General features: G+C 47.7%; 1 protein-coding gene across 11 annotated transcripts in view; it reads right to left on the bottom strand.

Annotated features, from left to right (window-relative positions):
- The window catches only part of EXD3 (exonuclease 3'-5' domain containing 3), a 285,931-nt gene that overhangs the window by 108,319 nt on the left and 155,008 nt on the right, over window positions 1-22,604 (bottom strand). For 10 of the 11 annotated variants that reach the window (XM_086763462.1, XM_086763459.1, XM_086763464.1 and 7 more), the window contains 2 exons: window positions 19,796-19,849; window positions 17,938-18,069 (listed from right to left, as the gene is read on the bottom strand). In XM_086763462.1, coding sequence (XP_086619588.1) covers window positions 17,938-18,069; window positions 19,796-19,849 — 186 coding nt within the window. Of the gene's footprint in view, window positions 1-16,686; window positions 17,846-17,937; window positions 18,070-19,795; window positions 19,850-22,604 lie in introns of those variants that run through there. The other variant, XM_086763470.1, reaches the window with a different exon arrangement.

The following is a 22,604-nucleotide window of genomic DNA, read 5'->3' as shown; positions in this document are numbered from 1 at the left end:
ACACGAGGGACACAGGCTGCAGTGTGACAATACAGCAAATCCAGCAGCAAAGCTCCGCTCCGGGATCAAAGGCCATGCAGGCACATGACACGAAGCACTAACACAACACAAAATTAGGGAGCCAGTTCATATTTGTACGAAAAAAAAAAAAACCTAAAATTCCAACTAACTTGTCATGGCTGGCTTTCGGCTGGAAGGGTACTGCTCGCCTGTCCTTTTGGACATATCAGTCACCCCCTGTCCCCTCCCAGCTGGCACTGGGATAAGTGACCAGCTGGGGTAAGCAACTGCGCAGCCTGACGCAGCCCAACCGTACAGCCCATCGGTCCGCAGCAGGAACGGTGGTAACGAATTGCTCCTCTTTCTAGTCACGCAAAGATTTGCTCTCAGGTCTTCCAGGAAGAAAACGCAGTTTGTGTCCAGGTCTGTAAGTGGCTGTAAGGATCTATGCAGATGCCAAGCCCTCCCGTTTTTCCTGTCTCTGGTCAGTAAGGACTTACTGTTTTTTCCCAGTAGGTCCATGCACACTCAGGAAGAAACCCAGCAGCTCAGAAGTGCTTTTGATGAAATACTATAGACCTGAAGTATTTGATTAGCAATTTGTCATGGGAGGGAAGTACTAAAAGCACACCGTAAGCATGTTAAGAGACACCACGTCTACAAGATAGACATGCACCACGTGAAAACACAGGATACACACAGAGAGAATGGCCTGGTGGCCTTGACGGCAATGAAGGCTTTTTGGGAACATTGTTGTATGGCTCCATAAGCTGAAAAACTCCAGTGTTACCATTATTAAAATGCTCCCTATAAGGAGAAAAGCAGGGCCAGTGCTCCAAGGAGACATGTATGCAGCCTTGTTCCCTTTCTAAAAATGAATCCTGATGAATCTGTGACCTTTTTATGACTCCTTCCCTACCAACAAACTGACTTCACAGGAAGAATGTGAATATACGTTTGAAGCATCTACTAGCAGAAACTGAATTGTGAAGATGTAAACTTCAGAACCTGCGCCAGAAACCTACATTTCTGAGTTGTTTCTATCCAGACAGGACAGAAATAAATCTATCAATGAATTCAACCTTTCAAACTCCCGAAGTCTTCAAAGAGCGCCTTGAATGAACGCTAATGAAGACACAGATAAAGATTTGTTGATGGAGGCTGAATTCTTCTCAGCAGCCCAGAGGAGAGTGATACACGAATCCCACTAAACTTGGAGGCACTGGGGTTCCTCATGTCCACAGCCACCAACAGAACACCCACATCTGGAGTTCCTCAGCAAGAAATCTTAAAACCAACACAATAACCAAGCGTAACAAAGCTGCAAGCTGTCTTCAGATAACTTCTACACAGAAATTAAACTTATATCAGTACAAGGTTTGTAGGTTCCTCATTCTCAGGGGAAAGCCCTAAAGGACACACAGCAGGTCCATGCAATGCCTGGGCGACCCTGTGCAGTGTGGGACGTGGTCTCTTCTCAAACAGCAGCTCCCCACTTGGGACCAGCCTGCTCCTGCTGAGAGCCTGGAGGTGGCACTGCCTACGTGCCACCCGTCACACCACCTGAAACGCACGTCTGAAAGGCGGCCGCTCGGCAGGACTTGCCTACCCGCACTCCAGAGGGATTTTGAGTGCGGGCAGGGGGGTTCCTCGTACTGCACTCCTCCGTGGGAGCTGAGAGCACGAGCAACGGAGACTGGGCAAGACGTGGAGCGGCTCCCTGGCACACAGCAGCCCTGGCTCCCGACGGAGCGGGCACCTCCAGGTCAGCAAAGCCGACACCACCCACTGCTGTGAGTGCTTTAAGGACGTCATGGCACCAAGTCCCATTACGGCTTCCCCAGTGTCCTGAGCACACCATGAAATGTGGCAAACAACTTGGCCTCTCGCCTTTCCTCCTCATTCCTGTCTCGTCTTTCCTTTCTCACTGCCTGTTGGGCGATGCTTTTATAACAGCATCTGTCCCCGCAGCGTCTGAGTGCACCACAGGAAGACAGAAAGCCCCCAAAGGCCTGATTTTATTGCCAACTTTGTCATTTTGCTTTTGCATTTCAATTATTTTCACAACAGGCTGCAAAGCCATGAGGATCGTTGTAGCAGGCAGTGCGCACGGAGGAGAGCTGTTGTTACAAGCACACGTTTTTCTCTGCTGGCAGCTTGGAAAAGTACTGAATCCCATTTCTTGTCTAAATGTGCTCTGCTCTGCGGCCTTCCATTACATGGTGAGTAACCAGTTTCCCATAAAAGCCCAAGGGCCTGTGAAAGAGCCCAACAGAATCTTATTCCTTCTTTAACTTCCAAAAACATTAACTTCTCTCTCTTTACAACTGCCCCAACTGGTAGGGATTTTTGGAAACCAGCCTCTCCAGCAGAGGAGCAGGAGCTGCGAGACGGGAGGCAGCCATGCTGCAGCCCGCGGCTGGGGAAGCGGCCCGGCAGTGTCCCCTGCTCCCTGCGCTGGCTCTGTGGCACGGGGACCCTCACTGCAGCAAGCACAGGCGCCGAGCCTGCGGCAGGTAAGCACAGCCGAAAAGCGGCGGCTGTCTGCAGCTACAGGGAGTTTCCTGGAAGAGCAGCGCAGCAAGCCCAGTCCTGGACGGCGCCTCGTGGCAGGACTCCCTCTCCTTGGCTGTAATTTCTTCATCTCAACAGCAAGTTCAGAAAATAACATAATGAAAATAGTCTTTTTTTTTCTTCTTTTTTTTTTTTTCCATTGCTCATTTTATTTTACTGAGCTACTGCATACGGAGCCGAATCTTTATTTTGGCTCATGTCCTCTTGCAATATCATTACCCGCGCGCAAAGGAAAAGCCCTCTGGAGATTTCCAATCCAAACAGGCCCTTGTTTTATCTACAACTATTTGAGTACATGACCTCAGATAACCCCATGGCCAACTGTGTGCCAAACTCAAACTGCAGCCATGGGAACTTTAAACACAGAGAAGATTTTCCAGCTTCCCTCCAAAGGGAAGATGTCGAGTTTCTTGCTCTCTTTGGGTCCAGTGGAGCTGGAAAGCCGGGCTGTGCCAACGGGAGCACGTCCCCAGAACCGCAGCGGCACCACCGTGCCACCAAGTTCACCTCCGCTGCAGGAAGCTGTTCGGTGCAGGCAGCAGCACAAGTGACCTCCACTATGTACAAACAGTCCCTGTCCCCTCTGCTTCTCAGGGTACTGCTCCGGCTTCAGATTACTGAAAAGACAAACAGCTGCACTTGGGCCAACAGACTCATATGTAAGACTGTGTTTGGATTACTCTGGACAGGGGAGGTTTTTCATCTTCATTAGCCTGCTGTTCACAGCCATATCCGCAGTTTCTCACTGGGTCAGAGCCTCTACTGCTGTTTATGAATCTAAATAAATCAATTAATCTGGTTTTTTGAATGAAACTGGGGAGACTTTGGCAGCTGGTGTTTCACAGACATTCAGTGCGTGTGGGTACCTAACTCTGCAAGTCCTTGGAAAACACCAGCCCAGCGAATCTAGGAACCACTATTTTTCACAGCAGCAACCACTTGCTTTTTCTCCCCAGACAGTATTTCTTCGCGTTACCACAAATGCATTAATACAAAAGAGGAGAATGAATCCTAGAGCCGAACACAAGCACAGAGGGAAAAATCTCAAGCTCTAGAAACAGCACAGGAATTTGGTCTTGACAGTCTCCGTATCGGTTTCCGACAGTGTCACACTGAACACATGCCCGCGTTATTTCACCTTGGGAACCAACCTCAGCGAGAAGGGCACAGCCGGCGACCCCTCGAGAGCTGCTCTGTTTCTCCTCACTGGGACTTTCGTGGCTGAGCACTGGGGCACTCGCCCTGCGGAGCTGGGCTGAGGACACCAGCTCGTTTCGCAGGTGGCTCTCCCAGCCGCACGCCGTCCGCATCTGGGGGCACGTCAGGCTTTCTGGGGCTCAGTGCAGAAACATAAGAGTTTAAAATAAGCATTTAAGTCCAGGCAGCTTCAACACAGGGACGGAAGGCAGGACGTAGAAGCTAGGCACTGCTTTTGCACCTTGAGTAGCCCCACTGCTTCGGCTGGGGGCCCTGGGCACCGCAGCTCCCGCAGCGATACTGGTTCCAGCATGCAGCTGCTGGGCAGGCTGGTCACACAAAGCCAGGGCAGTTTTCGGCTGTGTGCAACCATGCATTCACATGCATTATCTAGAGACTTTTGCATTTCAAGGCTGTTGTTATTTTGATCTTTACAACCCCTGGAAAAAAATGAGTTCAATTAAGTCTCATTAGGAATTTACATAAGGTCACTTCAAGGCTTCGTGCATTTCCTCTCCTTGAGATCTCTGTGCTCTTGGTGCTTCCCCTCTTCATTTATAACCTCCTTGCTGGAGGGCATTCCAAGTAAATCATCCACCACCAGTTTCCTCTCTTCAGCAACATGCATCAAGTTTTTCATTCAGCCTAAATGAAGCTTCAACTACTCTGTACAACAGTAGCCCAGTTAAAGACACAGCATCACTTTGAGAAACTGCAGTTTTCCTCTCAATTAAAAAAAAAAATGGAATTGTTTTAATAAAGAGAATGCATTAATTTAGATTCTTTTAGCAGGAGGAAAGATTTAGTTGCATTTGATAGCACAAGCAATGAACCAATTCTTACATATTCTCTGGGAAATCCATTTGCTAATCACTGAGAATAGCCCTTTTCATGATGAATAAATTGAAAAACCCACTCAGAAAGCATGAACTGCATTCAGTCATGATGCAAAACTGCAGCGAGGCGCACATCAGCTACAAGCTGATCAAAACCGTACGGTTTCTGTTTACACGGGAACAAGCAGCCACCTGACTGCGCACCTCATTTATAAAGCTGAAGATCAAATTGAACCAAGACGGACGCTGACCTGCCAGAAGAGTCCAAAATCAATGGATATTAACAGGGTGGGGCTGAGACAGGCTGAGGCTTCACCTCCTGAGCTGAGGCCAGCAGGCATGGAGGACAGGCCCCCTCCCCAGTGACCCCTCCCTGGCACACTGTGTGGCACCAGCCAAATTCTTGTCGTTTGGCTGGGACTGAACAGACAAGGGCTGTCGAGCGCTGGCCTGAGCTCTTTCAGCTGTGGGCTCGCAGGGGCTTTGGCCAGCGTAAGCCCGTGCTGACACAGCGGCGGCCAAGTCCTCCTGCCCCCCTCCCACACGGACACACATCTGGGCAGCTGCAGAGCAAACCAGACTGGGGAACTGAGCTAGGTTAAAATCAACCATCTGGTTTTGACAGGTCTGTTTCAACTGGGATCAGTTCCCTGATCCAGCAATCCCGCAGCTAAACAAGCACTTGTGCTGGGACAAGGGGGCCTTAGAGAGGCACCGGGGTAGGGGAGAGGTGAGAGGAGAGGCATGGCTTCATCTGGCAGCAGCGTCTGCCTACACTGAATTAAAACTCTCATGGCACAAATGTCCAAGTCCCTTTTCCAACAGGCCCTCCATGATCCTCGTGTGTTTTCCTGCCTCTGCTCTGAAAATGGCACATAGAAGCCAGCTCATTTAGACGTCACTCACATTCCTATATGGATCTCAGAGGTATCCCTGTACCATCACCACACACTGGGGAAGAATTAATCTTGTCGCACCTCTGACACAGACCCTGGCTTAAATTTTAAAGCCTTGCAAATCTTTCTACAACTTTCAGGAAGGGCATTTTCAACGTTAAAATGCAGTAATACCTCAAACTAGCGGGGATACTCTCCCCCGAACCTTTCTCCTCTATTTATTCCACATTCTCTACTGACACTGCTATCTCTCCTCTGCTAAGCAACCGGCTATGTACGCATGGGTGAGTCTTTGCAACTGAAAAAATAACGAGGCTGATGTAGCTTAGGTAGGAGAATCTGACTGCGTGCATTCCTCCTGCGGCTGGCCCCGGGAAAGGGACACCCTGCCACTGTTAAACCTGGGAGGTCTTTGAGAGCTTGGCAGAAATCCCCCGGGAAGCCCGTCATTAGCCATTTAAACTGTCTATAGTCTAAGGCTGAATTGCGGCGTGGACAAAGCCCCTGCAGAGCTCTCTGTCAGGAAAGGCTCCCATACTGGCAGGGGCTGTTAACAGTAACAATGATGACAATATAGCGGGGATTTTCAGGGGTGGGACTTCAAAGAATCCCTAAAGAGGTATTTTTCATTAAGAAGTAAGAAAGCAGCGGAGTATTGTTTTTGGCACTAAAGCTGAATATGAATGATACTGCGGTAAGTCACAGATCAGCGACGGCATAAATCGACATGATTTAAATATGCATGCGTTGCTCTCAGTACCGCTCCCCTTACAGCGGGTTTGCATCACCTGGGGAGACAGCAGCCCTTGGACCGTTCCTCACGCTGGTTATATTGGGATCCTTCAGTGCTTACAAACGTCAGCAGAGCAGCCAGCAAGCTGCTTACGACGGCCACTGTGCCATTGCTGTGGTCTTACCGACGGTCTGGTGCCATACTGGTGTGTCAGTTCAGGGCTTGAGCGTGAACCTGTGGTCACCCACAGCACCCCCCCGGGTGACACGCCAGCTCAAACTGGGAACGAGCCCGCGCCTCTCTGTGCAGGAATGACCCGGAAGAGTCGGGGGGACTGTTGGTCCACAGGGACTTTTCTGCACTGAAACTCCAAATCTGTGACTACATCAGGCAGAAACGGATAACGAAAAAATACAAGATGGATACCACGAACCACTCCTGCTGCAGCAAGTCCTTTGTCTAAGGCTGAGAATTTACTAATTACTGTTGTTTACTGCATGGACCATGATGATGAGCCTGTGAAGTGCACTGATGTAACCATAAGCAAGAATACTCAGTCAGAAGCCATGGCCTGCCCTCACCAGGCTTCTCCTGGCTGAGATGACGAAGGGCTGCACAACCCCAGCAAGACCCAAATCTCTCGGGCGACCCGTTTGCTTTGCCAGGCTGGTGCTTGCTCAGCCCCAACCGCACGTAGGAACGCCGTGCTGCTCACGAGCCCGGTCCCACTGTAACCACCTGGGGTCTGTGTCCCTTTGAACCAAACCCAGGGCCAGCTTTTCCCCCGACAGCCAAACCCCAATGCTATGATATCAAGTCAGCACAGAGAAAGTGCCCTCAGGGTCTGTGGAGCAGATTGACTTTCACACCTCACTGGCCACACAGAAGAAACCCAATCTAAACAGCGTAACTTTGCATAACCGATTATTTTCACTGGGGTAATCCAAGCCCTCCAGTAAATGCCACTGAATGCTGCCGATCCAGGGAAGGCCCCGCTCAGGGGAGGAACGGCCCCACTGCAGAAGGCAGCCAGAGCAAGAGCTCATCAGGGCGAGGATGGGCTGGTCCCTGCCACGGGATGGGTTTACTTCTGGGGGCCAAGGCTCAGTCCTTCGGCACAGGCCAGTGTCTGCACAGAAGGAAGTGCGAACAACTTTTTAGTGCCCAACTCATTAATATAGTCAGAAACTGAGTGTGCAAAAATAAGCCAAGTGAAGCATGTTAGCCAGAGCTGCGAGGTAGGCCGGTGTGCAAGAAGCTGTCTGGCTTTACTTGATGTCTTTTTAACTTTCTTTTGCACAATATCCCACACATTTTGAGAGGCTTCAGCTTTCAGTGACCTATTATCCTTGCACATCAATCACTCCATCCCATCACGAAACATGACCTTGTTTGTAGGGAACCGTGTTCCTCCTCCAGCTCCTCTGTCACCAACTTCCTTCTCTCCAACCACCAGTTCAGTTTCCCCCGGAGGACCCAGCTCAGTGATCTCCCCTTCTTTAAAGTCCATGAAATCAGACTGTCAAATTAAAACCCTGACAGCTGCAGAGGTCAGCAGTCTGCCCACACCTCTGCAGGACGCCCATACCTGCTGCCATGCCCAGGCTCCAGGCAGGGCACTGCCCCGGATCGGGCTGCCAGAGACGGAGCGGACGCTGCCATCAGCTCACCCAAGACGTAACTTGCTCCCTCAGTCCCTTGTGACTGCAAAGCACTAATCCAGCTGCAAATGGGAACCCCATTTCATTCAGGGCAGTCTCAACATCTGGCTCCCCATGTGCCCCCTCCCCAAGCATGAGCTGCAAACACGAGCGAGGGACGAGTGCGCAGGGGACGAGGGGTGCTGGGCCACCCTCCAGGCTGCAGGACGTCTGATTGTAACCACAGTCATTCTAAGGGGCAGTTACAAAAATAAACCTGGTTATCCTCACTTTAAACATATGATACTCTCCTGTTTCACTAAAACGCCTCAGTAGGAGCAGCTCCCCCAGCAACCAGCAAAAGAAAAGCCGAAGTGAGGGGTGGGAACAAAGAAGTTACTGGGGATGAGAGAAAAACAGGCTTTCACCTACATCTTCCCACAGCACTTCCTTGAATAAAAGGATGATCAACTCAGACTGTGTATCTTGAATTAAGACGGGTAAATCATCTAAATCCACTTGTCCAGAGAAAACAAAATGACTCACAAGAAGCGTGCCGTGAATGTTATGTTTTCCACCTTTGCCAAAACTCCTACGCTGTCTTTCTCCCTCTAAGCTATCATTCCTGGTGCTGGGAAACCAGAGAGTACTGGGCTGCCCTGTGCAAGAAGAAATTTTGTGCCATCAGGAGACTTTGTTCCAGATTATGACACTCTCAGATAAATTCACTATAAAAACCTCCCTGCTACCAGGGGATTTCTGTTGCCTTCTTGGAGGAAGAGAGAAAAATTTATCCTGACTCTCTCACAGATGACTGATTCAAAGATGGCATCTATGCCTAGCTCAGCAAAATCCTGCCTTGGGCTTACAGCACACAATATAGCGGTGTTTCATCAAGAAAACTGCAAAGTACCATCTTCTTCAGGACTGACACAATGTATGAATTGAGGAACTCATTTAAAAGCTTTCTGTTTCCCTTTTCAAGTTTCGCCAGGACACCGCTGCTTTACCTGCCTCTGTTTCTGAAACACTGTATGATCCCTGATGAAAGGGTTTACGCAAACATGAGATGGTCTCTTCTTACATCGAGTAAGTCACCTGGGTCACGTGCACCTTTTGGGGACAAGGTCTTCTGAAAAGCTCAAATCCTATATGTGTTGCTTATCATCTTTATCATTAGCTGAAAGTGCCTTCGCAGCAGTAGATGAAGAAGAAAATCACAGCCCCAACAGGGCTCCACAGACGTGCGGTTTCAGTGCAGGGTATCGCCTATTCCATTAATACTGCGAACAAGAGAGACTGCTCATTTTACGCCAATAGGAAGTTGCACAGTTTAATGCCTAAAGGCCTCCAGATCAGTGCTGTCGAGCAATTACAGATCTGGCAAATTCTACAATGAAGCCGAGTACGTACAGCTCAGCGTATAATGCTGACTCAAACAAAAGCTTCAAAAATGCCTAGGGATCACACGTTCTTCCGAAGGAACCAAGGCCTGCTGCTGGCATTCGCAGCAGCAGGCCAGCACTGCAAATGCTGGATGACTGCAAAACTATTCATTCCCCATGAAGCATGTAGGAGGATTTAATTGCATTTGGAAAACTGGACAAGTGTTTTGTCTCCACAGGATCTGGGAAAACTTTGCTGTGATACTACCTGTGCTACCAAACAGCCTACATCAAACGGTTTAGAAGAAAAGTTCCTTTCTGACACTATTCAGCCATCTTGATCCGTGAAGGGAAAATAAAGGCCTGGAGGCCTTCTGGATGGGTTCAAATCACCTCACCTCACCTGATCTACTAATGAAGCTCATCACTCCACTGTGAAAATAAGAACTTTGACATTATTTAACTTTTAATGTAGAAGGTCTCTCAAATAACGAGCCTCACTATTTGTATTGCTGGTCTACGTGTAGGATTATCGTCCTGAGAATCCACCAGTATAAATACACAGCCATCCAAACAGCAGGAGCTGGACTTGCCATCCTCACCATGACACACAAACAATGAGCATTGTAAGGGCACCAATGTCAAAAAGGAGGAGAAACTCCACAGTGTATAAAACATGGGAATTTTGACTTCTTGACACAGTCAATACACTGCACTCTGACCTCAGGAGGCACAGGGGACTGGAAACCAACAGAACCTAAATTGGCTACAAATCTCTTGTTTTCTCATGACATTTGAGAGAAAACATGGGGACAGTTTCTCTGGGCCACATGGGAGTTATAGCTGTGTCACTGCCTTCTCCAGAGAGTTCTTCGCTTCCCTTCCAGTCAATCCATCACTGTCACCCGCTGACCTTTCATTACTTTCTCCCAGTGCACCAGCATCACTGCTGACCAATGCACGATCTGTCCGAACCCACGAGAGGAAGAAAAAGCCTTGTACAGAGCTGTATAAAAGGACATTTACTCTGCACTACACTGTGTCGTCTTTTCTATGCTAGTCTAAATACAAGTGCTGGTTTCACTGCCAGGGGTTGTTTGCTTGTGCTGTTTCCACTGGCTGAAACCAGCATTTTTCCAGCTAATGCTGCCCTCCAGGAAAAAACACGCATTCATACCTTTCTTGCATTTAGCACAGGGGAACAAAACTGGTTCCCAGGAGTAAGGATGATTTCCTCAAAAGAAAACATTTGCTGTCAGCCAGAGGTTTGACCTCTCATGGCTAATTTGGCATCATCATTTGGAGTACTGTAATACATAACACCATGAAAAATTAACAGCTCCCCCCCTCCAAAGTTTAATGTTCGCCTGCAGCTTTGCAAGTGAAAATAACAGAAAGGAAATAAGTACACAAACCGAAACCTTGGGTACAGTTTCTCACATACGTCCACAAAAAGAACCTAAAGACAAAGATCTGTAAGGGAAATTTCAGTGGAAACCAAGCTTTTGCAGCCACTGAGAAAGCGAGGCTGCAACATGAGACCATCTTCCTTGAAGAAACACAGCTGATCAGCCGCATTCCCATATCTGACTTCCACTGGTCTGTGTAAAACATAAACTTCATGCTAACCCTATGAAAACAGTCAACATGCTAGAGAGACAACAGTCTGCTCCGAGCTGGTGAAAGGGGAAAAAAAAAGTCTCAGGCTGTCATTCTTCCCTTGCTGTGACCTTCATGCTCCACTGAATTTCTGAAGATACTGAAATCTTGGCAGGGAAGTGTACAGTCTGTGGGAACCAGGCAGCACTGTCCCGGCGCGCTGGTGAGAATTAGGCCCAGCCGAGCCCTTTTTCTGGGGGGCTCTGAGCTTTGCGTGGACAGCAGCCCCGTGCTCACTAAGCAAGCTACAGGCTGGGAATTTTCCAGGACTGGTGCGGTATGCACTCGTGTACTGTGCCAGTGACCCTCCTGTGTGTCGCACCGCGGAGCCGGCACAGATGGCGTGCTGCCCACCCTCCTGCCTTGCACCCACTCGCTGCGTTCCCACTGGGATCTGCACCCAGACGAGGGGCATTGCTTCATTGCGTCCCCACCCATAACGGCGACCGCTCGCTTTGAGCTCTCACTACGGTTTATAAAGTCTTACAGATCAGCAAATAAAAATCTTAACTGGAGGCTTGAAAGGAGCACAATTTGCTACGACAAATTATCACAAACTCTGATGCTATTTAACGACCGTCCCGTAGAGCCACTCCAAATCAAAAGAGCTGAATGAAACGCTGCTGCGCCAGCGCTAGGTGCGTTCATGACTGACCGCACACATTCAGACAGTCGCGGGACAAGTACCTTTTGAGGTCACTTTGCTCCCGCAACAATGGCTGTAGAGGCAGAATAATACCAGCTGTGCTTCCTGGCCAGAGTCTCAGCAGCATACGTTGCAGATTACATCTAAATTGCCAAGCCCAGGATAAACAAAAAGATTAAGAGGGCCTTTCCCTTTGTGTTGAACAATCGCACTCTGAAGCAAGAAATCACAGCCTGCATAGTGGGTAGGCACAAGGCTGAGCTTTCGGTTTGGGTTAAGGGCTGGCGAGGAGTAAGCAGCTAACTCACACATCTGGGGAAACCACAGAGGCTGTTAATCACAGGTTTTCCTGACCTGTAGGTGCTGACAAATTGCATCCTATGGATGAACCTCTTATTAAACCACAGAGGGTTTCAAAACGATATTCTCTTCCTCAGCATTCCCAAGGCAACAAAATCCAGCGCACATGACCCTTTTTAATTCTTCATTTAGATGGTGACGCGGCCCTTCCCAAAGAGATTTCAGGGCTGAAGGGAAGTCAATAGGGACACAATGTTACGTCAGTGGAACACATCTCAAAAGCCGAAATGTGGGCTCCAAGAACGGACATTTTCGAAATTCTTTGATGACTGTCTCAGCCCCATTTCAGTTGCAGATGCTTTTTGTCCTAAGCAGCTCCTGAGACAAACCCCTCGCTGTCTCCTGGGCAGAAACATTTTACGAAATATGTAGTCTTTAAATTCTACTGTTTTTTTACCATGCATGGGGAAGGACAACTGCTACATTTAAAAGAATAAAATGACTGTTGCTCAGGCCAGGAAAGGTGACCACAAAACAAAATTGCCCTGGTCCTACTTCCATGGCATGCTAGAGTGGGGAGATAGCTGCTTGGCTCACAAGTTAGTGAGAAAGATGATGTCTGGCAGTTCTCATCATCATCTGGACCGACAGAGCAACCCACATAAAAGGAACAAAAAAGCCTGCTGATCAGATTGGTGTGACAGAGGCTCATGAGAGACATGCACATTTTCAACCTAGACGACAGCTTGAGGGATCTATATTACTAATTATCGACTAATATTGCCAGAGTTCCCAGGCTGGCTTCAAAGGTTCTCGCAAAGTGCCCCGAGCACAGGGTTTTTCATCTAATCATAAGGCCTTTTTCTTTGTGCCTGCTAAATGGATTGCTCCATACTGGGCTCCCTCTGCGTAAATCAGCTTGCACATGATGAGCTTTGCAGCAATGAAATTTGTTACTTTAACCACAAAAAACCAGAAACATTTGCTGCAACTGTTAGAACACTTTTGCACCTAATTTAAAAAAAAAAGGTGGTTTCCTCTCTTCCTCCCCACCCCCTCCTCCTCACCTACTCCTCATCCCATGCTAACACCTTTCTCAAAGACTGGGGTGATCAGCTTTGACACCGAAAGAGCAAGGAAGGAGGGGGAAAAAAAAAAAAAAGATATCAGATCTCCAGACAATGAAATAAAGCAGCTATCTCTCACATCCTGCAGCGCTCGGGCTGAGGTCATAAGTTAAACACGACATCAGAATAGGTGATGTAATTTGCTTATTTAGGATCAGAGCGTTCAGTGAAGGGAAAGAGACAACGTATTTGAATTTGCAGATAATCCTATAATAAATGCAGGGCTGTTCACTTGCAGAAACTGCAGCTAGAGCCTAGATATTTTTTCCATGCACATTTATTTTTACAGGGGATATAACGGCAATCATTTCTCCTTGCAGGAAAGCCTTGAAACCTCACCTGGGATCGGCCTCCCATTGTGTTAGGTATTGTTCAAACCATGTCCCTGCCCTGGAGAGCTCAAAGGCTAAAGGGTCAGCTCGGACAGAAGGTGGGAAAGGAAAGAGAGGCCCGGGGGAGGCAAGGAGGTGGCACGGCTGCCACAGGACCCAGCTCCCCAGCCCACTGCCTCCCCTGAAGAAGAGCAAACCTTCGGACTCAAAGTTGAGCTGAGCAGCAGTTATGCTTTCAAGTAAAGCACAACTCAGCTTTTCTGAAGACGGACAGGCCCACCTGGCTCCAAATCTGTCTGCAGAGCCTCAGACCAGCAAGGATTTTACAGTGGAGTTATAAAACTTTAACGATGAGGTTCTTCTCTAACAGGAGTAATTTATCGGCAACCCCATACAACACTGAACATGCTGTTTTCCCTTCAAACCGTCATGACAAACACTTGCGATATAAAGATTTAAAGCTAACAACTTGCACTGTTTATCTCCTCAGTTTATCACCATTCAAACTGTAATTTCACCCTGTCAGTGCTGCACAGAGCGGCATTACTCACAAGCCAGGGCTGCCAGCCCCTTTCCTGAATTTATCTTCTTCGACACAAGTGTTTTCTCACTGACAAGAAGTCGGCTAGTCCAGACACCATGCCTTAGTCAAAGGAAGTAAAATGTCCTGGGTACCTGGGGCTGACTGCGAAAGAGAGCCGTGAACAGAGGCACTGCGCACGCTGCCAGATGCAGCCCACTCCCGCTTCGGATCTTCCATCAGACAGAAAAGCAAGATGGAAAAAGCCAAGTCAGCGATCCAGGTAACATCTGGCAAAACATGTCCATTTTCAAGTGTTTCCTTGCAAGACTGGAACGGAGTTCATGTTCTCCTGCTGTCCCACCAGGCCATACCCGAGTGCAGGCAGGCACGCCCCGTGCACGGACACCACATCTGAGCCAGGGTGGCTGCGGCACCAGGACGGGTGAAAGATAACCTCCTCCTTGAACGGAGCGACTTGTGAGAGGACCCCCCTACAAAACGACCCAGCTGTCAGATGTTTGTTTCCATAACTGTAGTCATACAGTAGGTCACCCTCTTTAGTAGGTTTTTTAAAAAAATTCTTAAACGCAAGTTCTGTGTTAGAACCTTCCTCCAAGTTGTCAAGAGCAGAGGATCACTGACCTTCCACTAAAATCAGTTTGGTAGCTGACCCTAAGGCTGCTGGCAACAGCCCCTGACAACTCCACAAAGTCTTCCTGACTACTGTAAGGCTCCAACACGCTGAATTTCTCATGTAAGACCACCCTCCAGCATGCATTTCACACCATCCCTTCCTGAAGGAGCTGTTTTGGATATCTGAAAAGAAGAAACGCTGTATACAAGATATTCAAATGTGTGCAGTGACAGCCTTTCAAATGTAGGGAATGGGTTTATTTCAAATAGAGAGAATGGATTTATTTCAAATAGAGGGAATGGGTTTACTTCAAATATTTTAAGTCAAGGAAATGTATGACTTCTGGGGAGAGGGGCTGCATGTCACCAGAAGACAGAATTCATCTTATTTTCACTCAATCCCCCTAAAATGTTCCTCACCAAAAGCAACACCAGGCCTGGCTAAAGCTGCTGTGCACAACTGGCTTCTCCATGGCCATCAGAGTCCTTACAACGCAGCATCTGAGAGACACATGCCATGAGAAGGCCGTGCTTGGCCACAACCGACGCAGCCAGCAGCAGCCTCCACTTGTGGAGCCTTTAACCAGAGAAACCAAGTTGAAGCCCAGCACAAGTTAAACCAGAAATGCCGAGAAGCCCATGGATGAAATTCTTCTTGCACTGGCTCTGTAAGTCAGACAGCGGCAACTGGTATTTGCCATTGTTTCAACAGCAAAGGGCAGCGTTTTGGCAGGGTTACACAGCAAGCCCATTCTTTACATCTGCAAAAAGAGAGACTGTCCATCCCTGCTGTGGGAGCTGACAGTGGAAACATATTTTACAGCAATCTTGGGTACAACATGAATTGGGATCTATTTTTACCGTGTGCTCTGCACTACACGCACTAATTGTTACAGCAACAATATTTGCTGACATATTCACTCAAATAATTTGCAGACTAGAAGCCCAAGAGACAAAACAAGCCCTTGCTCCTCGAGGCAGAGTCAGGCAGGATGCCACATTGCTTCCTGTGACACACATATCTGCAGTGGGTGATCGCAGCCGATAACCCATCTCCAGCGCGGGGACATCCTCCGCTGCTGGGCCTGCAGTTCAGACACTGGCTGGCCCAGCTCCACGCAGGCGAGGAAGGAGAGCAGCCCAGGTTATGAATGAGTATCACCCGGCCTCCCCGTGCCGCCGGCCACGTACGCGGCAGCACTTGGGTGTTTCTGGAGGCCCCGTCTTGCACGCGATCAGCGCTCCCCTGTCATGGGACAGCTGAACCCTCGGTCGCCCATTAGCAATACGCATTTCTGCAAGGAGGTGGCAGACCTCAAAGCAGTTTGCAAGCCCTGAGGTCTTTAACTTGGTTAAAGACCAGAACAGGCAGAAGGGAAGGCACAGCTCAGCAGTTTCAGGACCCAGCCTCCATCCTCATTAAGCCCAATCAGGTTTGCAGGAAGTTAGGGTGTTTTAGAAAGAACTTACAAATGACGTGCTGAGATCTCTGTTGGCCACAGGGGCCCCAGAGCACCCTCTTAAAAGCAGAAATTCACCATTTTTCACGTGGGCGGTCAATACTCTGCAGTTATGCCGTACGATCCTTCTCAACCGATGGCCCACCACTCTCCCCTCGCCCGCAGACCGGCAGAGAGCTGCAGGGCCGAGCGCTCCTGGGCGATGGGAGCACTTCTGTCATGGGAGCACTCCCGGGATGGGAGCACTCCTGGGCGATGGGAGCACTTCTGGGCGATTGGCCGGGCGGCTGCCGGAGATGCGCAGCTATAAAAGCTTGGATTCTCCTCGAGAGCAACAGCACTGTATTAGCCAAACTTGCATAGTCTCTAGAGGACAGCTGAACAAAATCAGCTCCAAAATGCCAAAGCCTTAAACATAGGTAAATATATGATTCAGAACACAGAGCAGTTTGACAAATAATCGCATCTTCCCATGCCTAGCAGTATAAAACATGCAGCTGTTCTACCACCACAATTTACAGGGAAGGCATTTCTCCTGGAAGTAAGGGAACACTTAGTATATATTCCTAGCCAGATTGATTGCCCCCATTTATACTGTAAATGAAGACAGCACGTACTAAAAAGTCATATAGTTAAACAGTTCCAGACTCCAGATCGTGGGCAAGGGGTCACTTCTATAGCGTATGCTGCACAGTCTCCTGCATTTAGTACAGACACCATACAGTTTTCTGCAGCATGGTTTTTATTGTGTGTGCTTATTCTTAAGGTATTTCAACAACCATGAGGAAGGACACAGCTATTTTATGGGATCTCAAGGAATTGGAGAATCCACAGGGTTTTTTAAAGGGTTTTTTTTTAAATAGCAAAGAAGCCAGCGTGCCACTATATAACAACTGCAATCTGTTCTCGGAACAATAAAACCACAAGACTGAAAACAATATCTTGTATCTGAATATATACACTTATCCTGAAGTGAGATCAACCCATACTCTGCCGATCCAATCTGCGTGGTGTTACATCATTCTCCTCCAATAGACAACCTGCACAGCTGGACAACTCTCGTTTTCTCTATAAGTTACAGATACAGTTTCAACAATCGACATCAGATATAAGCAGAGGTCTAGAAAATGCTCTCTGGTGTGTTTGCTCAGAAGTCATTGCTATTCCTACAACACTTGTGCTGTTCCGCCACTCCAGGAGACCCCGCGAGCTTGGCCATGAGGCACAGAGCCAGACCTCACTCAAGTGTTCAGCTGGCTTGTTTATTCCTAAGAGAAAGCTCCTTTTCTAGCCAGATCTGCACTTTCTTCTTTTTCAGTCTTTAAACACTGATAAGATGAGAGATGTTGAAGTTGCAAGTTGGTTTATATTACAGTTTTTGAAGGGATAGGTTTCAGCGTGTTACTGTAACAAATACAAGAGCGAAATTGGAAGAGATGGAGATTTGAGCTAACACAATTAAAATTGCTTCTTAACAACAATCCACAGATATCCAGTGCCAAACACAATCTGGAGCCATCAACTAGCATGGACATGAATTAATCTAATAGCTTCTGAAAAAAAATACAGTCCTAAAAAAATTTCCTTCTATTAAAGTAATTAAGTGATATCAGAATCACAGAGCCATAATTAAACACGGTTTATAATTAAAACAGCATGTGTCCTAGACGGAGAATACAGCAACAAAGAGACTGTAACAGTGATACTCAATGCCAAAACACATGCCAAGTACCAAAAATCAGAAAAACAGCAGAGTTTCTAGCAAAGCTGCAGATGGAGTGCCTCTGCTCTTCTGACTCAGTCATCAATGCTTTGGACGGATGTTAGCACACTCAGAGCTCCTCACAGCTTTGCAAGATGTTGCCAAAGTTCAAGCAGAAATCTTGGGAACCAACTAGAAGACACTGAGTGCAAGACCCAAAAAGCTGAAGTAGTGCCTGCTGTGCACGAAATGGCGAGTGAGCACAAACTTTAACTTAAACAAGCCTTGTCCTACCTGGCAGCGGCTGAAGATATCTGCCAGGGACACTTGAACGTTGAAGTGCTTCAGAACCTGCAGTGCTTGTTCTTTTGCCTTTTCCGAGCAGTTCACAGAGAAACACCTTCCTTCTGCTATCTGGGACTGCAGCTTCAAAAAACAAGTTGTAAACCAAAACAACAATAAATGAGGCACTCCATGCATCACGATTCATGAGATTTTCCCTAATACACTTGGTTTGGTTTTAATTACAAATAATATTTGGAGTAAGCATGTGTTTACAGTCCAAATTTTGATCTAACAAGCACAATTGGTAATTTAACACTTAGCAAACGCTGCAACAGCTCTGAGACTACTGAAGCACTGCAACATTTCATATAAAAATGAAACATGATTGCCCAAGTCCCCTTCAACTTAAAATCTGGTGGTGTGGTGCTGACAGGGGTAGCAAGAGGAAAATTAATGTAATCACAGCTTTCACACGAAACCTGGCCAGATCACACACAGATTGCAGAAGTACAATGATGGAGAGAAAGCCCAATGACAGTTTTACCACTTCAACCCTTCTAGTTTATACATCACTTCACCTAGAGTTCACTGGTGGCCAATGAACTTGAAGTGGTGGATGTAGACAGTCCCGTGGTGTTTGTTCCACATTTGGCAGAGAAGTCTGTATTTCGGAACAAGCACTGGGAAGCTCCAGACCCATCTTTATGAACACAATGAGTACTGACAGCGAGGTGGGATCAGCCACACACAAGTAAGGAGCCTAGCAGAGCCATCCCATCCTTGTGTAGGGCATACAAAGGCAAAGGAACAAAGGGAACCAGACATTCCCCAGGACACTATTGTACACTGGGAAGCAGTTATTTTCCTTGTGCAATTCCTCCATGGTACTTTGAAGTCAAAGCTTTGCCAAATAAGATTATGCTGGATGCTGAATTACCTATTACACCAACTGTAGGCTCGAGGAAACACAGTCTGGATAAGGAACCTGCAGCGTGGCACGGCTGTGCTCGCCTCAGTGTCTCATCATTGGGGGTAGTTTTCTTCATCGCTCAGCTATTATGTAGGAAATTAGCAATGCATGTTCTGCAAATACTCCAACTAGCTACTTGAGTAGCTGGGAGCTTTTATATCGATAGCTGGTAACAAAGAAGTCCCACACTCCAGCTCATGTGTGTAATCCAGAGCAGGTTCACTCTTCCAAATGAATTTTTGGGCAATAACAAAGTGCAAAGGACCTGCAGCAGGCATCACAACACCGCAATCACGGACTTGACAGGTTCAGTATACTCCCACCAACACTCTGTTTTGAAGTGTCTCTTGTAAAGGGCTCTGAACACCTGGTGCTGAGGGTAAGGTTGGGTTTGCTTTGTTTTTTTGTATATCTATAGGAACACAAACCCTCTCCAGCTTCCACTGAGACCCATGCTTGGTGGCTTCCATTCTCTCCCTTCCAAGCCTGAAGAAATGTCTTTAAGTGTTGAAACTATGTCAGTGTGAAGCCAGTCAGTAAACAAGAATCTGTGATAAAAAGCATGGGAATCGAGCTGCCTTTCACCTGCCAACGAGGCAGAACAGAAACACTTTGTTCTGGACTGCTTGGCTTCATTTCCACCCCCTGCCCCCAACGGAGAGCAGTCGCTCTCCCCACTGATGCGGTATTGAGTATAAAAGAAATTTCACCCCGAGCTTTGGTCATTCAGAACAGCAAACCTCTCAAGAGCTTTAGTGTAGTTTTTAGTGCAGAAAACACGAAAAAGCCAAGCCAGCTGTTGCTTTCACATCTGACTTTTCCCCTTCTCTACACTGCACATCCCATACCACGCAATGATACAGTGCCAGAAAAACGCCAGAAGCTCGGAACACTTACAGTCTGATATGGGAGTCCAGAGGTTAAAATGACTCTTCCTTCCTGTCGGGCAATCTGGAAAAAAACAGTAAAAATCTTAATGAACGTGGGCTGAAGTTAGCATTGGCTTCAAGCTTTCCTTTCAGGGAGAGCAGACAGAAAATGAACTGGCAATACCGAGTCTCTCTCCCCAGTGTCGACACACACTAGGCCAAGAGCATCTGGGCCTGGTTCAACAATACACTCCTGACAGCGACAGCGGCCCCAGGTACCGCTTGCTCCCCACGAGCGATGTCCCCTCTCTGCCAGCCCCTGCCTTGCTTCGCATGTGCTGGAACAAGCTACTTGTGCATCTGCACTGCAGATGGCCACTGGTCCACCTTGAAATCATCCTATCAAAAAACCTGCCTCTCTTTTTTTTTTGTCCTTAACTCAGATTATTTCTACTTTCCCAGTCTGGTTCATGAAGAATTCTGCTCACACAACAATACACAGGGGAGAAAGGAAAAAAACCAACCTAAGGAGGTAATTCCAACAAAAATGTACCATTAAATATGTCTGCAAACTTCACAGACATTAACAGAACGATGCTTCCTCCGCTTCTTAAAGATAAAACGCTGTTATTCTCACAGCAGCCCAAGAGCAGATACACAGAAATTACACACCCTTTCCAGGCTGTAAAGAACATTTCCATGAGACTTTATCACCTCCTGACTTGCAATCCCGCGCTTTTATCAGAGGTCTTGTCCTTCAGGGAAAGGTCTGTGCTGAATCATCAGGGGACTCATTACCCGCACTTCTGACCTTCGCAATAGCGTACAAGACACGTTCAGATGGTTTGGTGCCAAAAGGAGACACTAAATCTGGAACTGCAATTCTTCACCAGGATGAAAGTGTGACTGATCTTCGTATGATTAACTGACATCCCTCCCTCCTACCCCTTCACCCCTCCTAGAGGAGGGAAATAGTTCCATGGCCGAAGCGATAGAAGCATTCCCATGTGAACCGGCACTTCAGCTCTGCGAGTGCTGACAAGAGATTGGCACCTCAAGGTAGGCACGAGGTTATTTCTCTTCTCTGGCTTGGATTCTGTTGGAAGCCGTCACATTTTTCACTGCTTCCAGATGTGTGTCTCAGAGGTCTCTCTTCTGGATCAGAGTTTCAGAAGCTCACTCTTGAACCCTGGCAGGAGGACACATTTGGGATCAGAGTCCTGCTGCACATCCCAGACATTCTGACACCGCCAAGCACAGCCAGGGAACACCAGAAAAAACAAACCAAGATTTTTAAACTCCATCTTGGATAGCTATTCTCATAAGACCCAGCAGACCTAAGGCAACATGAAACAAGAGGGAGAAGGCTCTGAAGGCACAAACTCCCCGTGCAGCCAACTAAGCAACCATTTTTTTCCTATCTTGACCTTTCAGGTGGCTGCTTCTCTCCCTTTTTTTGTGAAGTCACTCTTTGGCTGCCAGTTCTGCACTGAGAAAGTGATTGACAACAACTTCTAAAGCATCTTCCTACAGGCAAAATTACCGGATTTCTTTCAAAATCAACCTTCTCTCTCAAGAAAGGAAAAAATCTCCAAGAACAGGAACCTTGAAGCGGCAGCAGAGACACCCCGTGCCGCATGCAGCCCTGCTCCACACAGTCTGGGTTACTGCACAGCGCTGCCAACAAACCACCCCCATGGCACGTTACTGAGAGAAGTCCAGTAAGGCAACAGCAAAAGTTCACCACAGTGACTTGCCAACAAGGGAAACGGGATGTGAAATTCCTCCAGACCCATCTGTGCTTCAGGGTAAGTCTGAGGATTTCACAGCTGGAACACTCCATTCTGACTTCCTGCATCCAGGGTTAATTAGTTCAAGCTTGATAAATCCCCTTATCTAAATGGCTCTGCAGAGACAGGCAAAGAACATCAAATAAAAAGGAGAAAAGCAATAACTCTTCCAGCATGTTTTTCCGCCTCTGGAACAACGACTGGAAGAAGTACGCAGAGCCAGAAAAGCCATGTGACAACACACATCTGACTGAAACCACCGAGGATACGTGCTGGAGAAAAGGGCACAACTCCTTCTTTTCCTCTGAAAGAAATAACAGAAGGCAGTGTCGGGACCATCGGGAGATGTGTGCTCGGAGATGCAAATAAAAGGACAAGCGTGACCAGAGCAGCGTGTTGGGGTGGGTGTCAGGGACTGTGCTCCATCCCAAGTGCTGCAGAGAGGACACTGGCCTCAGTTTCACAACCTATTAAAAAGATAATATCAACTTCCTCTGGAGAAGGCTTAGACCTTCTGGATAGAAAGCATTCCCTAAAAACTTGGTATTATTATTTAGCCCTTAATGTGCCAGTCTGCTCAGCCAATTTTCATCTTGCAGAAATGAACGAACCCAAACAAATTACCACAAGAGACCTGGAAGGGCAACAACTGATGAGGGATGGCAGGGAGAGACTTTCTGTTTCAACGCCAGCAGAACCTAAAAGGTCCTGAGTGAAGGCCAAAGAAGGTTTCAAAAACAGCAGCACAAGGCTGTAGATTTGTAATTTAAAATTTGCCCAGTCTGTGCATGACACACGCTGGGCAATGCCACATGTTCTTGAAGAGGCAAACTGCAGCAGTCCCTTTGCAAGGCAGCAGCCCAGGAAAAACTGTGACCCCGCCTTGCAGTGGCAGAGGTGAAGCAGCAATCCTGAGCCTAGGCCAGCAAAGGCCCAGGACAGATGAAAAGGGAGCAGACAGAAAGCATCTGCTCCAGGATGTGTGCTGGAAAAAGCACCCAGACAAGGATCTACTGGAGAAGCAGATCACAAACCTCAGTCCAATGG

This window comes from Chlamydotis macqueenii, chromosome 20, assembly GCF_036417535.1.
Source record: "Chlamydotis macqueenii isolate bChlMac1 chromosome 20, bChlMac1.mat, whole genome shotgun sequence".
NCBI lineage: Eukaryota > Metazoa > Chordata > Aves > Otidiformes > Otididae > Chlamydotis > Chlamydotis macqueenii.
Note: the sequence above shows the minus strand (reverse complement) of the source record. Positions and strands in the feature narration are given on the sequence as shown.